The sequence below is a fragment of the Pan paniscus genome, chromosome 18, assembly GCF_029289425.2.
Source record: "Pan paniscus chromosome 18, NHGRI_mPanPan1-v2.0_pri, whole genome shotgun sequence".
NCBI lineage: Eukaryota > Metazoa > Chordata > Mammalia > Primates > Hominidae > Pan > Pan paniscus.
In genome coordinates, this window is record NC_073267.2 from 4,518,705 (window position 1) to 4,538,034 (window position 19,330).

The 19,330-nt window shown below is 48.5% G+C and overlaps 1 protein-coding gene across 2 annotated transcripts in view; it reads right to left on the reverse strand.

Annotated features, from left to right (window-relative positions):
* ADCY9 (adenylate cyclase 9) overlaps positions 1–19,330 on the reverse strand; it is a 151,247-nt gene that overhangs the window by 31,646 nt on the left and 100,271 nt on the right. For both annotated transcript variants that reach the window (XM_003815131.5, XM_008968014.5), the window contains exon 3: positions 13,080–13,270. In XM_003815131.5, the coding sequence (XP_003815179.1) occupies positions 13,080–13,270 (191 nt within the window). The remainder of the gene's footprint in view (positions 1–13,079; positions 13,271–19,330) is intronic.

Consider the following 19,330-nt stretch of genomic DNA (forward strand, 5'->3'; position numbering starts at 1 on the left):
CACCATCTGTGAAGCAGGAACGGGTCCTCACTGGACACTGAATCTTCCGGGACCTTGATCTCGGACTTCCCAGCCTCCAGAACCCTGAGAAATACATTTCTGTTGTTTAAAAGCCACCTGGTTTGTGGTATTTCAACAGGGTTTCTCTTTGCGATGATAAAAATGTTCTGAAATTGATCACGGTGATGGTCGCACAACCTTGCTAAATATACTAAAAACCACTGAACTGTACACTTTAAAAAGATCGATTTTTAAATATTTTTTGAGATGGAGTTTCACTCTTGTCACCCAGGCTGGAGTACAGTGGCACGATCTTGGCTCACTGCAACGTCCACCTCCTGGGTTCAAGCGATTCTCCTGCCTCAGCCTCCTGAGTAGCTGCGATTACAGGTGCCTGCCACCACGCCCGGCTACTTTTTTTGTGTTTTTAGTAGAAACGGGGTTTCACCATGTTGGCCAGGCTGGTCTTGAACTCCTGACCTCAGGTGATCCACCCGTCTTGGCCTCCCAAAGTGCTGGGATTACAAGCATGAGCCACTGTGCCTGGCCAAAAAGATCGATTTTATAGTATGTGAATTATATCTCAACAAAGCTGTTATTAAGTAAAGAAACTGGCCACCAACTATTCTAGGACACAAATCCAAGGTTCTTAAGCTCCGTGTGATGGTGAGCTAGTCTCATAAGATGGGCTGAATAATCAAAGGTACACGATTTCCAGATCTAGGCGTACTTAAAAGTTTATAGGAATTAATGGACCTAGAAAAGAGAAGGCAAGATTTAATACAGGTACCCTAAAAAGAGCAAAGCCTTCATTTCTCATAAACTAGGATTCAAACCCTAGTCAAGTACTTACTAGTTTGGAGACTCTGTTCAAATCACTTTATCTCAGTTCCCTCATCTATAAACCAAGAGTGAAGATATGTTGCTAAGAATTAAATGAAATTGGCTGGGTGTGGCGGCTCACATCTGTAATCCCAGCACTTTGGGAAGCTGGGGTGGGAGGCTTGAGTCCAGGAATTTGAGGCCAGCCTGGGCAACATGGCAAAACCCTGCCTCAACAAAAAGTATAAAAATTAGCCTGGCCTGGTGGCGTGTGCCTGTAGTCCCAGCTACTTGTGGGGCTGAGGTGGGAGGGCTGCTTGAGTCTGGGAGGTCAAGGCTGCAGTGAGCTTTGATGGTGCCACTGCACTCCAGCCTGGGGCAAAAGAGAAAGACCCTGTCTTAAAAAAAATAATAATTAAATGAAATAAGTATATATATAGCCTAGCACAGTTCCTGGCATACAGTATACCCGTAATAAACTTATTATTATTATTAATGTGACCAGGTAACCTAGGAACCATCTAAGAAAGCAACTAACAGCGTCCAATGAAGAAGACAAACCGTGGCAAGAAAAAAAATTTTTTTTTTTTTGGACTCAAAAGCAATTTCCTTGCAGCAAGAAGTGTAAAACATTGAAATAAATTATGGGAGGCCAGATATTATTTTGGAAATTTAAAGTAAGTGTCACTACCTAAGGGCAAAGATATGACCCAGGTTGTATTTAAAGTTAGACTGCAGGCCTGTACTATATTAAATAAAAGAAACAAAGATTCTACAGGGTTGTATAGTTTGGGAATCTGATGTAACATACAAGCTAAATTTGAACATTTGTATGCATTCAAAAAATGAAAATATACATGCCAAAACAGCTAGCGAAATCATTAATTAACATATCTGAGCAAATAATGGCATCTAGATAACATTTGCTTACAGCTCTTTAAAAACTGACATTATCAACAGAGGTAAAATGTTCTAGTTATCAATAACATACAGTGAGTCTATTTGAAAGCACCTCTTGGTACTGACTGGCAGAGTTAAACTTCTAAACATTTTGCTGGTGTGCTGGCTCACACCTGTAATCCCAAAACTTTGGGAGGCCGAAGCGGGAGGATTGCTTAGGGCCAGGAGTTCAAGACCAGCCTGGGCAACATAGAGAGACCTTGTCTCTACTACAAATAAAACCAATTAGCTGACCTTGATGGCACGTGCCTGTGGTCCCAGCCACTCAGAAGGCTGAGGCAGGAGGATTGCTTCAGCGAAGGAAGTCAAGGCTGCAGTGCACTGTGATTGTGCCACTGCACTCCAGCGTGGGTGACAGAGCAAACCCATTCTCAAAATACATATATATATGTATAAATATGTATATATTTGCCAGTGAGACCACTGCTCTTATTAAATGTAAAAAAATCTAACACCAAGAGAAGAAAAAAATAGGCGTGCCTGATACCCATGCCTAAAAGATGCCTGAGGGAACTCTCTGGTGTGGCTAAGGTGGGGGGCTTGGTGCTTGATGGGGCACACCAGCCATTTCAGGGCCCAACTGGTAGACCAGGAAAGGAAGCTGGAGGTGTGGAAGCGTTTGCTGCACTTGGCTCAGCCAAAGCCCGAAGTGCAAGTGCGTGCTCAGTAAATGCTGGTAGTGAATATGAAAACTTCTGTTAACTATGCTCTCTGGTCATTAAACAGTTCATCTGGTAATTCAATGTCCTTGATTACAGACAGAACAGCCCTTGGTATCTATTCTTCTGTAGCCATTTAGTCACAGGAATCTCCTGGCGTCAGTCTGTTTCAGGTATTTTTCTTGCCTCAAGTTCATCTGCTGTGCTTTTCTCTCTTTGTTTGTTTGTTTTTTTGGGACTGAGTCTCGCTCTGTCACCCAGGCTGGAGTGCAGTGGGGAGATCTTGGCTCACTGCAACCTCCACCTCCTGGGTTCAAGCAATTCTGCTGCCTCAACCTCCTGAGTAGCAGGGATTACAGGCACCCACCACCACGCCTGGCTTATTTTTGTATTTTCAGTAGAGATGGGGTTTCACCACGTTGGTCAGGCTGGTCTCGAACTCCTGGCCTCAAGTGATCTGCCTGCCTTGCCCTCCCAAAGTGCTGGGATTACAGGTGTGAGCCACCGTGCCCCGCCAACCCTCCTGTGCTTTAAGACGAGGCCACCTGCTTCTTCAGTGCCCCCCACGGCACACTGGCTTTATGAGATTTTCTATGCATTTAGAGCCATGAATGTGTCACCGTGACAGTCAAACCAACTTGGCACCAGAGGGCACACTGAGGACAGCGGGGCTCCATGCCCTCCACAAGGGCTTCCCTCAGAGGGGCTGGAAGGCCGGTGCAGCCCGGGCATGCCCACTGGGATGAGGCTGATCTCTGGGGGCCTGGGGCAGTGTCCCCACAGGTGGGGAACTCAGTGCTTTGCTTACATCCCCTTGAACAGAGGCCGAGGCCTGCACCCTGCGGTGATAAGAAGTTCTGATACAGAAGTGAGGTCTGGCAGAGCCGCCCACAAATGGCAAACGAGGCTGCGCTTGCAGAAGGAAGGGGGCTGTCTGGGTCACATGGCCAGCTGCAGACACCCACGCTCGGGCCTCCTGAGGGCCGGGACAGTGCTCACTGCCTATTCCATTCCCAGCAGGTTTGTACGGGAAGTGGGAGTATGGGAGGTGGGGGGAGAGCCAGGTGCAGACTCCAGGCCGCGCTGGGTGGCATGGCCCCACAGACCTGTGTCACCCGGACCCAGCAGCCATCATTTTACTGCACTTTGAAAATGCGGATTTTGGCTGGGTGCAGTGGCTCATCCCTGTAATCCCAGCCCTTTGGGAGGCTGAGGCGGGTGGATCACCTGAGGTCAGGAGTTTAAGACCAGCCTGGTCAACATGGCGAAACCCTGTCTCTATTAAAAATACAAAAATTAGCTGGGTGTGGTGGCACACACCTGTAATCCCAGCTACTGGGGAGACTGAGGCAGGAGAGTCGCTTGGACCCGGGAGGCAGAGGTTGCAGTGAGCTCAGATTGTGCCACTGCACTCCAGCCTGGGCGACAGAGCAAGATTCCTCAGCTACCTTCTTTTTGAGGGATAATTTTCTAGATAAAAACTTTCAAACAAATGAAACAAAAGAAATCTTAGAGCTGGGTGTGGTGGCTTGCTTGAGCCCAGGAGTTTGAGATCAACCGGGCAATGTATCAAGACCCTATCTCTACAAAAGCTTTTTAAAAATTTTAGAAATTAGCTGGGCACAGTGGTGTGTGCCTGTAGTCCCAGCTACTCAGGAGGCTGAGGTGGGAGGGTCGCTTGAGCCCAGGAGGGAGAGGCTGCCATGAGCTATGGTCATGCCACTGTACTGCAGACTAGGTCATAGAGCAAGACCTTGTCTCTTTAAAAAAGAAAAAAGAAGCCGAGCGCAGTGGCTCACGCCTGTAATCCCAGCACTTTGGGAGGCCAACATGGGTGGATCACAAGGTCAGGAGATTGAGACCATCCTGGCCAACATGGTGAAACCCCGTGTCTACTAAAATACAAAAAATTAGCCTGGCGTGGTAGTGCACGCCTGTAGTTTCAGCTACTGGGGAGGCTGAGGCAGGGGAATCTCTTGAACCCGGGAGGTGGAGGTTGCAGTGAGCCGATATCGTGCCACCGCACTCCAGCCCGGGCAAAAGAGCAAAACTCTGTCTCAAAAAAAAAAAAAAAGAAAGAAAGAAAGAAAAGAAAAGAAAAAAAGAGAAATCCATCTACCCAATGGAGAGATTCTCATCTCAACATCCCCTTCTGAGCTGTAGTTAGAGGCCCCTTCCGTACCAGGAGGGTCCCACCATGCAATGGTGGGTGGGTTTGTTTCCCTCCCCTGACCTCCTACCCCCCAACCCCCATGGCAATTTTCCTTGAGTGATTCATTAGCTTAATTTTAATCTGGATTAAGACATTTCACAAACTGTTTTTTGCCAAGCACGGATGCCTCTGTGAAATGTTTCCCAGCCGGCTAAACAGCGTCTCCCCCTGCACAGCTGCAGGCGTCTCCACCCCTGCTGAGAAGCCCTCCCTGGGAAGAGTATTTCCAACTCCAGGAAGCTCCAGGCATGGAAGCACCTCACTGCCTTGGGAGACAACTCTAGCGGCTGGCTCACAGGGAGCCGCACGGGCAGGCACGTTAGAGAAAAAGCAGTGTCATAATGACAGTAGCTACTATGACTTAGGAATGTCTATGGGCCAAGATCGTACCCGTGAACAAGTCGGGCCCCCATCCACACAATATCTGCAGTCTCGACTGTATGATCTCGTCCTTTGCAGCCACACTGTGAGGCAGCAATGATCATTCCGCAGACGGCCACAGACTCCAGGGCCCTGGGACCCGGACCACCGTCATATGGCTCTGGCCCCCTTTCCTGGCACAAGGAGGACCCAGGAATAATCCTGGCACCCTGCTCTCCTGGGCCTTGTTTCCCTAGAGTGACCTGAGCAGCTATGCCTGTCCTCCTGGTTCTTCCAAGCAGCACCCTGGGCCCTCCGGCATCAAGGGAAGTTTCAAGACTTCTAAGGTCCTCCCAGCAGCACGCCTGGCGGGCCAGGGAGTTTGCTGGCTGTTGCCTGGGTAACCTGAGATTCCCTGGAGAACACCCAAGAGCAAACTCTGCATTTTTCTGGATTATCTTTGCTCCTTCCCCCATGTGGACGTGGGCTTTGGAGGGAAGAGTGTAGCCATTTCTCTAACACACTTGGGCACATCTGCATTTGTTTTTAACACATTTCAGGACGTGCACCCTACATTCCGGTCAAAATATATGGCACAAAGCTATAAAATCGTTTTTTCTTCAAGGTTATTTCTCATCACAAGATAAATCATTTCTAAGCCAACAGCTGTCCCTTTTCAAAACTGTCAAGGGAGGGAGTGGGGAAACCTCTTTTCTCAGAAACGAGGAGGATACACCAGTAGAAGAGCCCTGGCTTTGCCTGCTTCGTCTTCTCAACACGACTGTCTTGCAAGATGTCGTGTTATCAGAAGCATCCTTTGCTCCCAAACTCAAAATGATGTTAACATGGTGAACAGAAATAGTCATGATATTGCAACCACAATAACCACAAACACAATTTCCTGAGGTGTTCTTTGAAACTCCTTGTATCTGCTTAGCCCTCGTAAGCAACCACGATGCAGGTAGTATGATCGGTTCCATTTTACAGATGAGGACACTGAGACAGAGCAGGCACTGGCCCAGAGCCACACAGTACGGTCGGAACCGCATAAAGAGGCGGTGAGCCCAGGCAGCAGAGCTCCTGGCCCCAACGATCTCCAGGTGAACGGGGCAGCCCGTCAGTGCGGCAGAGCCATGGGGCTAACTCTATGTTCCTGGCATTGCTGTTTAAGCTAACAGGTTAGGTACGGGCATAAGTACAAAATAGAGTATTTCTGCTAATGAAACATTAGAAAAAAATAGAAGCAGAATATTAGAAGAAAAGATAAGCAGTAATTATCACAGAAAAAGAAGTTTTCTTACATCCCCAAAGCAGTAAGAACAGACAGCAGATGGCCTGAGAATACTAGACAAGGCACCACATGAGGACACACGTGTAAAACTCACACACACAATCTCAGAGCCACACGGGGCGGAGTCGAAAAGTCCCTGGACCTCTCACTCAATCCCTCGGCCCTGAAGGACCACTGGGCTCAATAACCAGGCTGGTGATGACGATCCGAGTCAAGAATAGATGAAAATATACTCAGCAGACTGTCAGGCAGGAAGACTGTTACCAGCTGTGGAAACAGTCCATCATGAAGTCTAGATAAGAAAACATTTGGCATTTGGGGAAATTTCATGGAAATGCAATATTTCACTCTCTGGCAATGCCAGTTCAATGATTCCGCACATACATTTCCATCCCTCTCTACACACACACACACACACATATATATATACATAATTTCTTACTTTGAAATAATTTTAGACTTGCAGAGAGTGGGAAAGACAGTTCAAGGAGTCTGCATATATCCTCCGTACATACTCACCGTACGGTTATCAAAACCAAAGCAACTCATGCTGGCGCGATACCGTTAACTAAGCTGCAGGCTTTATTCTGATGTCCCCAGTTTCCCCAACGTCCCTTTGCTGTTGGGGTCTCCTCTAGGTCCCGTGTTGCATTTAGCCCTCACGCCTCCTGCTCACCCCCAGCCTATGGGGGTTCCTCTGTCTTTCTCTGTCTCTTCTGGCCCTCCTGCGTTTGAAGTCCTGGCCAGGCATTTTGTCAAATGTCCTGATCTGGACCTGCCTGGTGCTTTCTCAGAGCAGACTGAGGTTTGGGGTTTGCGGAAAGAATGCCGCAGAGGTGACATGCCCTTCTCAGCACACCACACTAGGGTACCGGATGGCAGTGAGCAGGGAGGCTCACCTGGATCATTTGGTGAAGGTGGCGTCTGCCTGGTTTGTCCACTGTGAAGTTCCTATTCCTCCCCCGCCCCCCACCTTTCTTTTTTGAGATGGGGTCTCATTCTAGTGCCCAGGCTAGAGTGCAATGGTGCAATCTTGGCTCACTGCAGCCTCTGCCTCCCAGACTCAAGCAATCCTCCCACCTCAGCATCCCAGGTAGCTGGGACTACAGGTGGATACCAACATGCCTGGCTAACTTTTATAGTTTTTGTGGAGATGGTTTTTTTTTTTTATTATTGTTTTTGTTTTTTGAGATGGAATCTCACTCTGTCGCCCAGGCTAGAGGGCAGTGACGTGATCTCAGCTCACTGCAACCTCCGCCTCCAGGTTCAAGAGATTCTCCTGCCTCAGTCTCCCAAGTAGCTGGGACTACAGGCACCAGCCACCACACCCGGCTAATTTTTAAATTTTTAGTAGACATGGGGTTTCACCATGTTGGCCAGGCTGGTCTCGAACTCCTGACCTCAGGTGATCCATCTGCCTTGGCCTCCCAAAGTGCTGGGATTACAGGCGTGACCACCTCACCTGGCGGAGACTACCCTTTAGTTTTACAACAGCTTTCTTAAGATGTAATTTACATAGCATATAATGCACCCATTTAAAGTATATAACTCCAGGGTTTATAGCATATTCACAGGGATGTGCAAGCATCACCACTATCAATTCAGACTACCACTTATAATAAATACCTATTTAATTTCTAAGCTATATATATTTATATATGTATGTGTTTATAAAACATAAAATCATTTTTTCAGTTTCTACAATGAATGAAAAGCCCCTTATTCCTCAAATTGGGCCGACTGAGCCTATTCATAATGACTTGACACATAGAAAACAAGTAGATAAAAGAAGTGATCATTTAGGGTCATTTTCAAAATTCACTGTCACAAAAGGATGGTTCCTGAGGTGAGTGGCCTTAAAGGGGAAGGAGAAACCTTTTGAAAGCAGGACAGGTCCTCTCTGAATCATCCCCGTATGGGTAAATCTACATCACTAGCTTCATTACTGACTGGTCCATGTAGAAACACCCAGTGGCCAAGCAGCCCGGGGTTCTGAATAATAGATGAAGGTAAACTCAGGAAGACCAGCCACGCAGGTGCGCTCCAGGGAGGCCTTTCAGAGATGTACTAAGACTCTTTCACAGCTTAAATGGTTCCCTGATCAGAAGTAATGTGATACAACTAATTCAATTTTGGGTTTTCTTTTCTTTTCAAGATGGAATCTCACTCTATTGCCCAGTCTGAAGTGCAGTGGTGTGGTCTCAGCTCACTGCAACCTTCACCTACTACGTTCAAGGGATCCTCCTGCCTCAGCCTCCTGAGTAGCTAGGACTACAGGCATATGCCACCACACCTGGCTAATTTTTGTATTTTTAGTAGAGATGGGGTTTCACCATGTTGGCCAGGCTGGCCTTGAACTCCTGACCGCAGGTGATCTCTCTGCCTCGGCCTCCCAAAGTGCTGGGATTACAGGCATGAGCCACTGAGCCCAGTTGGGTTTTCTTTTTCTTCATGAAGATGTTGGAAAAGCTGTTTTTATTGATATATGGCATCTAGATCCACTCATCACCCACAGGGTTCATGAGAAAATGGAAAGCAAATGCCCGCTGGAGCGCTGACGTCACATTCAACAGGCCAAGGCACACATGCTCCCGTGTCATACAAGTGACTTGGTTATGGCCGAGAGCATCCAACCCACAGCAATGCTCAGCCGCAATCACTGTGAGAATCTTCCTCGAATCGGAACCGTGGAGAAGATGGGACCTTCCCCAGAGAGTCAGTGACTTCCTGCAGGCAAGCTGGGACCGTCTCTCGGCCCCTCCCAGTCCTCCATGGCTCCGTCTGTGGTCACTGTCCCTGCTCTGCGTGGAGTGAAGGCGTGCGTGCCGAGTGTGAGCGAGGCTTCTTCTCAGCCCTGGCGTCCACAGGCACCATTCCGGCTAATCTCCCAGCAATCCCGAGAGGTCTCTTACTTATCACCACCGCACTGATGAGGAAAACTCTCACTTAGAGGAATTAAGTGTGTGTTTGCTCTTTTTTTTTTTTTTTTTTTTTTTGAGACAGTGTCTCATTCTGTCACCTTGGTTGGAGTGCAGTGGCATCATCACAGCTCACTGCAGCCTCTAACTCCTGGGCTCAAGCGATCTTCCTGCCTCAGCTGTCTGAGTGGCTAGGACTACAGGCATGAGTCACTGCACCTGGCTGCAGTTTCTTCACAGTCGCAAAGCCAAGGCTTGAGAAGGGTCTTGCTTCAAGTTGCGCCCCTGCCCGCCGTGGTCCGCCTCCCCTCTGCGACGTTGACAGCGGCGTCCTCATGTCTAATGCTTACTCCTTGGTTTCCTTCTTGACCCCTCCTTCCTTCACTCGGGCAGTATCTGTCCCCCACATTATGCAATGTCAGGGCCCTTCGGATGAGGACCTCTCACTGCTGGTCATTTCAAGAACCCAAGGCCAGGCACAGTGGCTCATGACTGTAATCCCAGCATTTTAAGAGGCCAAGGCAGGAGGATGGTATAACCCCAGGAGTTGGCAACCATCCTGGGCAATATAGCAAAAAAAAAATTAAAAATTAGCTAGGCATAGTGGCACATGCCTGTGGTCCTAGCTACTCAGCAGGTTGACTTGGGAGGATCACTTGAGCCCGAGAGTTTCGAGCTGCAGTGAGCTAAGATCATACCACTGGTACTCTAGCCTGGGCAACAGAGCGAGATCCCATCTCTTAAAAAAAAAAAAAAAAGAAGCCAACACTTGGGTGTAGAAAGGGTTCCCTTTGAGCTATGACTTCAGGACCAAAGCCCTGGCCTTTGACATCACTATCATTTCCTGGTAGGTCGTTACAGTACACAGGTTATGTTACATTAGATAAGAATTTTCCAGCTATGACCTAGGAGATGACTTAAGGTCACAGAGGACACACATGCTAAGGGCAAGAAATAAACCCTTCGTGGGCGCTGCCCTGGTTCTACACAGTTCTGCTCGGGCTTCTGACTTCAGTCCTTTGCCTGGCTCTGCAGAGCTGCATCGCTCCATGTGTTTAATTAAAGAATTAAAAACTTAAGCCAAAAAGAAACTGTTAATTACTACATGCCAGGCACCATGCTCGACACTTGGGAAATATTTAAGTTATTTAACACTCAGTCTCTGAATGCAAAGGGCTCCCAGGAAGGCGCATAAGAAACAAAGATTTAAGATCGTGTATGTTACAGCCAAGTGGGACAGACTGAAGGGACTGAGAATTTGGAGACGAGGGAACAGCGTTATCAGCTGCGGAGGCACGGGAAGGCGTGGTGGAGCTGAACGGTGAATGCAGACAGGAGTTCAGGGGAAAGAGAAGCCATGAGTATCTCAAGTGAGCAGCAGCAGGAACAGGACACACGTGAAAATCTACGCATGCTCCTTCAGGGAACGTTTCCTGAACACCTTTTCTCTAATGTATTGGTCCTTGGCATGAAACTCCTTTTACTACATGAGCATTCCCCCAAAAGGTGTGACCACATTAGCCCTGCAAGGTGCAACTTGAAAAAAAACAATTGTGCTCAAAGAGGCCTGAGAATGCTGTATATACCGCGTCCTCCTCTGAAGGCCTAGCTACTGTCTACTAGCCTAGTGAAGGCTCTGAGAAGTCCTGCAGTAAAGAAACCCTTTCTGTGTTGAATATCCCGAGCTTCCCGAATTTACTTTACCACTGAGCGCCCTCCTCCCTTTTTTTGGAGACAGGACAAGGTCTCACTCTGTGGCCTAAGCTGGAGTGCAGTGGCACAATCATAGCTCATGCAGCCTAAATTCCTGGGCTCAAGTGATCCTCTTGGCTCAGCCTCCCAAGTAGCTGGGACCGCAGGCACAGGCCACCAAGCCCAGTTAATTTTTAAAATTTTTTTGTAGAGATGATGTCTTGCTACGATGACCAGGCTGGTCTGGAAATCCTAGCCTCAGGCATCCCTCCCACCTCGGCCGCCCACAGCACCAGGATTACAGGCGTGAGCCACCATGCCCGGCCTTCTGTCAACTTGATAGATCACAAGATTCTCAGAAACTTTCAACAATATTTGGAAAATCTCCACATGCCAAGAAGATATGCTAAATGGTTTTTGCTCATTCCGATCAAAACAAATAGATATGACTAGAGTACAATGTAGTGTAGAATCGCCATTGCTAAAACCGTGGTCACTAAACCCATGAGCATGTGATATGGTGAACTCTGCGACCGCATCCCCTAACGGACAGAAACACACATATGTGGAAGCTAAAATGGCAAACACAACGAATTATATATTTTTGGCTTGGGGCTGTCTTTCACTACTTAAATACAGCTCAGTTTGCAGGCTGGAGGAAACAATTCTTCCCCAAATAGCAAAACCATTCCCGATTCCACCCCACGCCAGCCCCTCCCTGCCCGGGTCCGCTGTCTAGGAGCCCAGAGCTCCATTTTCTGACTCCTGCAAAACGTCAGCCCAGGCAAGGCGGCTGTCTCTAAAGTTTGCAGGCATCCAGGGAATCTCAGATACATGAGCTTTACACATGTGCCAAGAGTACGGGGAAGAGAGGGTCCAACACCACTGTCCCGGTGGTTTTCACCCAGGGGTGACTCTGCAACCCCAGGGGACACTGGGCCATGTCTGGAGACATTTTTGGTTGGCACAGCTGGGGAGTAGGGTACGGGTGGGTATGCTGCCATCTGGCAGGTGGCGGCTAGGGATGCTGCCAGCCATCTGACAGTGCACAGGACAGCCCCACAACACAGGACTACCTGGTCCAAAATGCCAGCGGTGCCAAGGTGAGAAGCCCTGCATTACACTAACAAAGCACCCAACGACCACGATCCACGAGCGGAGTTGACAGAACCCGAGTGCAATCATTACGTGTAACTGGGCGACAGGCACTATGTATTCTGACCCAGTAAGTAATCTGCATACCCCAGCTGACTGCCACATAATGAAGACTGTTCCTCGTAAATACCAATAGCGGCTTTCAAACCTGTGAATGAATGTGGAGAGGCAGGGACGTACTGGGTGAAGCTGTAACCACTGGCCGCCATCCTCACACATACCCCACTGTGTTATCTGAGAACACAAAGCAGCATAGGAGACCTGTTTCGATTCTCCGTCTCATTTTAAGAATGGAGACAGTAGATGTTTAAACTATAAAAATAAACAGAAGGTACCAGTGGGGAAACTAAATCAAATGTGAAAGCAAAGGAACAGCTCATAAACTGAAACGATTTCACACACCCAAGGTCGACCGCGCCAATTCCTTGGTAGTTTATGATGACAGGTCAGTCCAGAAACGGGCACTTCTAGGCAGCTACCAGGAGATCCTGGTTCCAATAATGAAATACTACAATGTTCTCGGCAGCCTGTCCTCTCAGTGAGCTGTGTCCTAGGATTCACCCACACCAACATCATTTCAAGTAATCATAAAATAGTGGATTTCAAGAGACGTAGAAGTATTTGAGAAAGTGGTCTCTGAAATCAGATTATCAACTAGCTCTCCACCCAAGGTGCCAAGGAAAGCCACCTTTACTGTCATTTATCACCAGCTTCTAGAAATCCCAAAAGGCACCACAGGTCCCAGGAAGAGAAAATAACTAATAATTCAAATGAGAAGCATCCTTATGCAATGGAAAGGCAATGGAGGTGCGTCATATGTCAAAAAGCAAGGATGTTAAAAATGCAGAATGCTACTAACTTTAGACTAAATATTAAAATCGTGAAAACCAAATCGAAGGTCATTCCAAGTTGTTTGCCTCAGACCTGGAGGCTGCTTATTATTTCACGTGCTCTACTGCAGAATTAATAGAAAGTTTTAGAAGTAGGAAAAAAAAAACAAAAAAACTAACCTTAAGGTTATCAAAGGTTTTGACAGTCTGCGCCAAGTCACTGACATTCCCTGATGACGCTGTCCCCTGTCCCCTAGGGCCTGAGGACACCTGTGAGCCGTCAATGACCTCAAAGCCAGAAAGCAAGGCCTCTGCACAGCTGCAGCGAGACTCCTTGGCTCTCTGACCCGATATCAGGTATGTCTTCAAACCTATGATGGATAAAAGTTACAGTCAGCACAGATTGAAAGCACCGTCTGTTGAAACGCAGCTCCGTCTTGCTCTCTGGGGAGGACTCACTCCTGGAAAGTTGAGAGTAAAGTGAAAATGTGAATAGGTCATAGTTTACGACGGACGTCCACGATCTCTCCAGAGAGATGCGGCCTCAGGGAGACCGTGGGCCCCCGAGACACACCAGTCACCCACGTTGCGTTTTCTTGGAGTAATGGCTGCATGTTTCATGTTTTACCTTCAGGGTTAAAATAAGCATTAAAAAGTTCCTCCATGAAAGGGTCCCAGGACCTCCCTGTGAAGGCAGCAAAGCAGATTGGTTGACCCTAGACACTGCTTGGGTTTATTTCCATCTGTGAATACCAGTCCAGTGAGTACCTTCCTAACGGTCAGTCTAGACGTCACGGCAGCCTCCGGTACTGACCATCTTACCTGTGTCAGAGGCTGCAAAACTACCCCGAAAAACAAGACCCTACCGGAGACCAAGAGGCCATTAAAACCTCCCCAGACTCAGAGCTGTTGAGCATCTATTTCCTGTTGGATTCAAACACTCACCCCAGGAACATTCAGCTTTTGTTAAGCTGAGGTCCACATGCATTTTATTGTCTCACAAAATCCCCCATATAGAAAAAAAAAAAAAAAGGTGGCCAAAAGGACACTTGACCCGTATCTTTACAATTCTCCTTTGAGGCTGAGCTAACAGCCGGACCCACACTGCGCCGGAAGGAGCTGTGAACAGGTGGGTGGATCCTGCCCCGGGAATCTGCTGGGAAGATGGCAAAGGAGCAGCTTTTCTAGAAAGAGCCCAAGGAATTTTTGAAAAAGAAGCAAACTTTATTTAAAGAAATCCATCCTTTGACTTCACTGGAATTTAACCAGATGGCAAATGTATCGGAAGGAGGGACAATGTAATTTAACATTTAAATAACATTTATTTCAGGCCTGGTGTATGCCACACACCGAGAATAAAATCATGAACAAAGCAGGGTCCCTTCTTTTTTTTTTTTTTTAAATTGAGATGGAGTCTCACTCTGTCACCCAGGATGGAGTGCAATGGTGCGATCTCAGCTCACTGCAGCCTCCACCTCCTGGGTTCAAGCAATTCTCCTGACTCAGCCTGTGAGCAGCTGGGATTACAGGTGTCCACCACCACGCCTGGCTAATTTTTGTATTTTTAGTAGAGACAGGGTTTCTCCATGTCGGCCAGACTGGCCTAGAACTCCTAGTGATCTGCCCACCTTGGCCTCCCAAAGATGACAGGTGTGAGCCACTGCACCCGGTCGCAGGGACCCTTCTTGAAGGGTTTAAGCTCCAGCTTCAGGTCGTGAAGGGTGTGGCATGGAAAGATGCCATCGAGAGGCGACGTGTCTACAACACTGATCGACTCTGGCTTCTTACGCTGGGTACATATTTGGTCAGCGCTTTAAAATTAATTAATCAGAAACCTAGGGACTACTTCATCAATAATCCCGAATCATTTTATAAGTATGACCCCAACTCATCACTTCACCTCCCTCTCTCCTTGTAAAAATACTACGTGGCTAATCTTTATAAGTCAACTGTTCTGAGAATTTGCCAAGAGTCCTAGAAACACGTAAAGACAGCCTAGAGCGTAGCCAGGTCATAGCTGAGAATCAAAAGACTTAGATATTTTTAGATGCCAACTGGCCCCAAGAAACTCTTCATGTTTTGTTTTGTTTTGTTTTTCCTTTAGAGATAGGGTCTTGCTCTGTTGCCCAGGCTGGAGTGCAGTGGTGCAACCATGGCTCCCTACAGCCCCCACCTCCTATAGCCTCAGCCTCCTGAGTAGCTGGGACTACAAACGTCCGCCACTATGTCCAACTATTCCTTTCTTTCTTTTTTGAGATGGGGGTCTCACTGTGTTGGCCAGGCTGGTCTCGAACTCCTAGACTCAAGTGATCCGCCCATCTTGGCCTCCCAAAGTGCTGGGATTGCAGGTGTGAGCCACCACACCTGGTCCAATGGAAATCTTTCACTCTTACTTAGCTCCTGAACTTTTGTGCATTTTCTTCTCCAACAAAAACCCACATCCCAATGTATGCACAGGATCAATCACGACTGTAACACGTATACACTGAAATGGAAACGTGAACTGGAATACGACGCAGGAGTGAAGGCATCTTTATACTAATTTCTCGGACCTGTCCCAGGCGACACCAGACTGACTTTGTAACTTCACTTTGCCAGAGTTAAAAAATGCAACCTATGTGGACTCAAGAGAGGACAATGAGCTGCCAGGGCTTATACCCGCCTTCATCAAAGAAGTACACGCAAGGAGGCCTGTCCTGGGGCTGCTCCAAGGGTCTCCTTCCCATGACTCCTGAGTGTGGCCCACAAGTCACCAGGTGGCAGGGTGGTGACAGGAGCCACTGACAGCCAGTGTGACTGTGGATGGCCACTCTGGAGACCGCAGTCCCCACATACTGAGAGAGGAGGGACGTTTTTTTGATGGGAGGTAGGAAAAGTTGCGGCTGAAGGATGAGGTTTTCCATTATGTCTGTGGCTGGCCCTGCAAGGTGCTGTTGGCTCAGGGTGCCCCTGCCTGAGGCTACGGCTCCCCATGCACCAGGGCTGCCCTGGGAGCATGAACTGGGCTGCCTCTCAAACCCAGGAAGGGGCCCTCGCCCAGGTGACTGCGCACCTGCTCCCTGTGTGGCTCCGGGACTGCAAGAGAAAGTCAAGATGGCCTCTCCTGGAAGTGCGTGGCAACTGAAGCTGAGAGAGGCTGAGCAGGGAGGCCTGAAGAGCTGGAGCACGACGGGACAGCCAGCACATTCACAGCGCTCAGCACGGCAGTCCACAGGGAGCACGGAGTGGCAGCGGCGGCCTCTGCTCACAAGCTGGGCACGTGCCTCAAGCACATCTCCAACGTCTGCTGTTGCTTTTTTGTACTGGGATTACTGAGTCACTCTTAATTCATCAAACATTTATTAAGCACTTCCTGTTTACTACACACTGATGGGTGCAGGGACGATGTGTGACTATTTTGGCCGAGATCGTGACCCGTGTGGAGCCCATTACCTGAAGAGGGGCCAAGAGGACAAGCAGGTATGACTATGGTCAGGCGTGCCAAGTCCCAGGACAAGGAAGGACGGGTGCTCCAGGAAGCACAGGAGGGGGCATCTTGAGAAGCCTCAGGAAGGAAGGGGCTGTGGCTCAAATGTGTCCCCTCCAAAGTTCAGGCGTTGTGGAGTGAGAGTCTTAAGGAAGCAGGGCTTTAAGAGGTGACGAGGCCAGGAGGGCTCCTCCCCTGCGATGGGATCAGGCGCCTGCATAAAGGGGCTTGCTGCAAGGGGCTCTCTCGCTTGCCCTCCAGTTTCCTTCTCCCTTCCAGAAGATGCAGCCCTCCCCAGACACCTGAACCTGCTGGTGCCTTGATCTTGGACTTCCCAGCCTCCTGAAGCATGAGGACAGAAATTTCCGTGCTGTATAGATTACCCAGCCTATGCTGTTCTGTTATCGCTTCACAAGCAGATGGAGACGGACGGATCAGCACCCTCCACACGGAGAACTGAAAGACGGGGCGAGGTCAGCCCGGCAATAGCAAACCAGGCCAGGGGCGGGGGTGGCTGACACCAGGCAGGGGGATTACTAGAACAGGTCATGAAAGGCCCTCTACAGAGGCGGCCTGCAGCAGGCATAGCTAAAGGATGGCTTGGAGCTCAGTGTGGCTGGAGCAGAGAACGTGTGCAGGGAATGGCCAGGGCTGAGCCACAGCACCTGTGCAGGGCACTGTGTGGGCCATCCTGGGAAGCCTCCATTCTGGGGCCACCGGCAGCAGGGGGGCGGGAGCAGAAGGAAGAGCCACATAGGAGGCATGAGGCGTAGGACAAGCCAGGGAGCCGGTGGAAATGCCAGCCACAGCGGGTGGGAAGTTGGGAGGCACGGGAGTCAGGAAATTACAGTGGAAACGGGAAACCTACTCCCCACAAACTGCTGGCGAGAGGCAAGGCTCCCATTACAAGCAACCAAGCGTGATGGGCGAGGGCCTGGCCGCTGGAGGGGGCCTCGGAGTCGGGTCCAGGTCCACCCCCTAATCCCGTGATCTAAGTGAACTGCTTCATCTCTGCCTCTCAGTTTCCTCATCTCTAAGGGGAGGACAGGAGCAGGGCTAGTGAGCTGCTTCATTGCTGCCTCTCAGTTTCCTCATCTCTAAGGGGAGGACAAGAGCAGGGCTAGTGAGCTGCTTCATCGCTGCCTCTCAGTTTCCTCATCTCTAAGGCGAGGGCAGGAGCAGGGCTTACCGCACGGCTCGCATGTAAGGCTTAAATGATCAACACGCACGCAGCAAGCACTCGACATTAGCTGTGATTATCGACGCAGTGTTTGATCTGCGTATCACTGGAATCTTTTTCATGCACCTTCTACATACAAAAGCATTTGCAAAACTGTTAAATCAATAATTGCTCCTGATTTGTTTCTGACTTGAGTTTTTCTTTAGGAAGCGCTGAATGACCAACCCGTAGTGATAACATGATCCTACTAGCTTTACGAAGGTCAAACACACCTCTGTGTCCACAACGAGCAAAATTGGGAAGTAAATTATCTTTTTATTTATGCTTCAATATGGAAAGCTAAATTTAAAGTGAAACCTTTTGTCAGAACCAGAAGGGTTATCATCCTGACAGGTAAGGCAGAGCCCAGCTGCCTAATCACAAACGCCTGAGAAATACATCAGGACAGGTTACTGAGTTCAAGCCCAGCGAAAGTCTTAAGTCAGGAGACTCTGCAGGCGACATGATTTAATGAATAACCACACACATGGACCCTGGGGTCCAAGTTCATTAGAATGGCTCTTTTGCAGCAGAAGGTCCAAAAAAAAAAAAAAAAAAGGCAGCTAAATGATTTAAGTGTAGTGTAAACAGGAGAATAATTAATATGATTTCTTATATTCTTTCCTGGTTATCCATTGATTTTAAACCTCAACAACAGCAATGTCTTTTATCAGCTTAATTCTACAAAGGCTACAGAGAGGGGTGGGCATTTCCTAATGGGCTCCTGTCTGACGGGGGAATTTGTCTATGGCTGTGTGCGTGGAGGTTAACGCAGTTAACGTTCTTAAGTATTCTTAAGTATAGTGTCACTTCTTTGAAAACTAAAACTGCACTTTGCACATAGTGGTGATCAGGTTTGGTGACCCAAGTATAGGAAGAGTGACTGACAAAGCCCGTTTTGGAAAAGAGTGATGGGCGAGGCCCATTTCTGGCCTCATTTGTCCCGGTCTCTTTCTGTGGGATTCTTGCCTTGGACTGAGATACCCTCAGCCACCAAGAATCAAGGACCTGACTGCCAACTCAACAGAAAGAGAACAACAGTGAGGCACGGGGATCACAGCTGTGACCCCGGCACTCTCAGAGGCCGCGGCAGGAGGATCACTTGAGCCCAGGAGTTTGAGACCAGCCTGGACAACATAGCGAGATCCCATCTCTATAAAAAATTTAAAAATCAGCTGGGTGTGGTGGCACCTGTGGTCCCAGCTACCCAGGAGGCTAAGATGGGAGGATCACTTGAGCCCGGGAGGTCGAGGCTGCAGTGAGCTGTGACTGCGCCGTTGCACTCCAGCCTGGGCAAGAGAGTGAGACCCTGTCTCAAAAAAAAAAAAGAAAAAAAGAAAAACAAGCCAGGTGTGGCGGCACACGCCTGTAAATCCCAGCTACTTGGGAGGCTGAGGCAGGAGAATCGCTTAAACTTGAGAGGCGGAGGTTGCAGTGAGCTGAGATCGTGCCACTGCACTTCAGCCTGGGCAACAAGAGTGAAACTCCGTCTCAAAAAAGAAAAAAAAAATTAAAAGAAAAAGAAGAAAAGAAAAACAAGAAAGAGAAGAATAATCAGGAAGGAAAGAATGTTTTAAGACATGACTTTGGGAGCCAGCCACATAGCATAACAAATGCCTAGAAGCTTACGTCACTTATGACTTAAAACAATAAACAGAAAAGAGGCAATCAGCTTGGGCTGGTTCAGAAACATTCCAAAAACGTCTTTCACTTTGCATCGCATTCTTCCTCACGACTAGGTCGGAA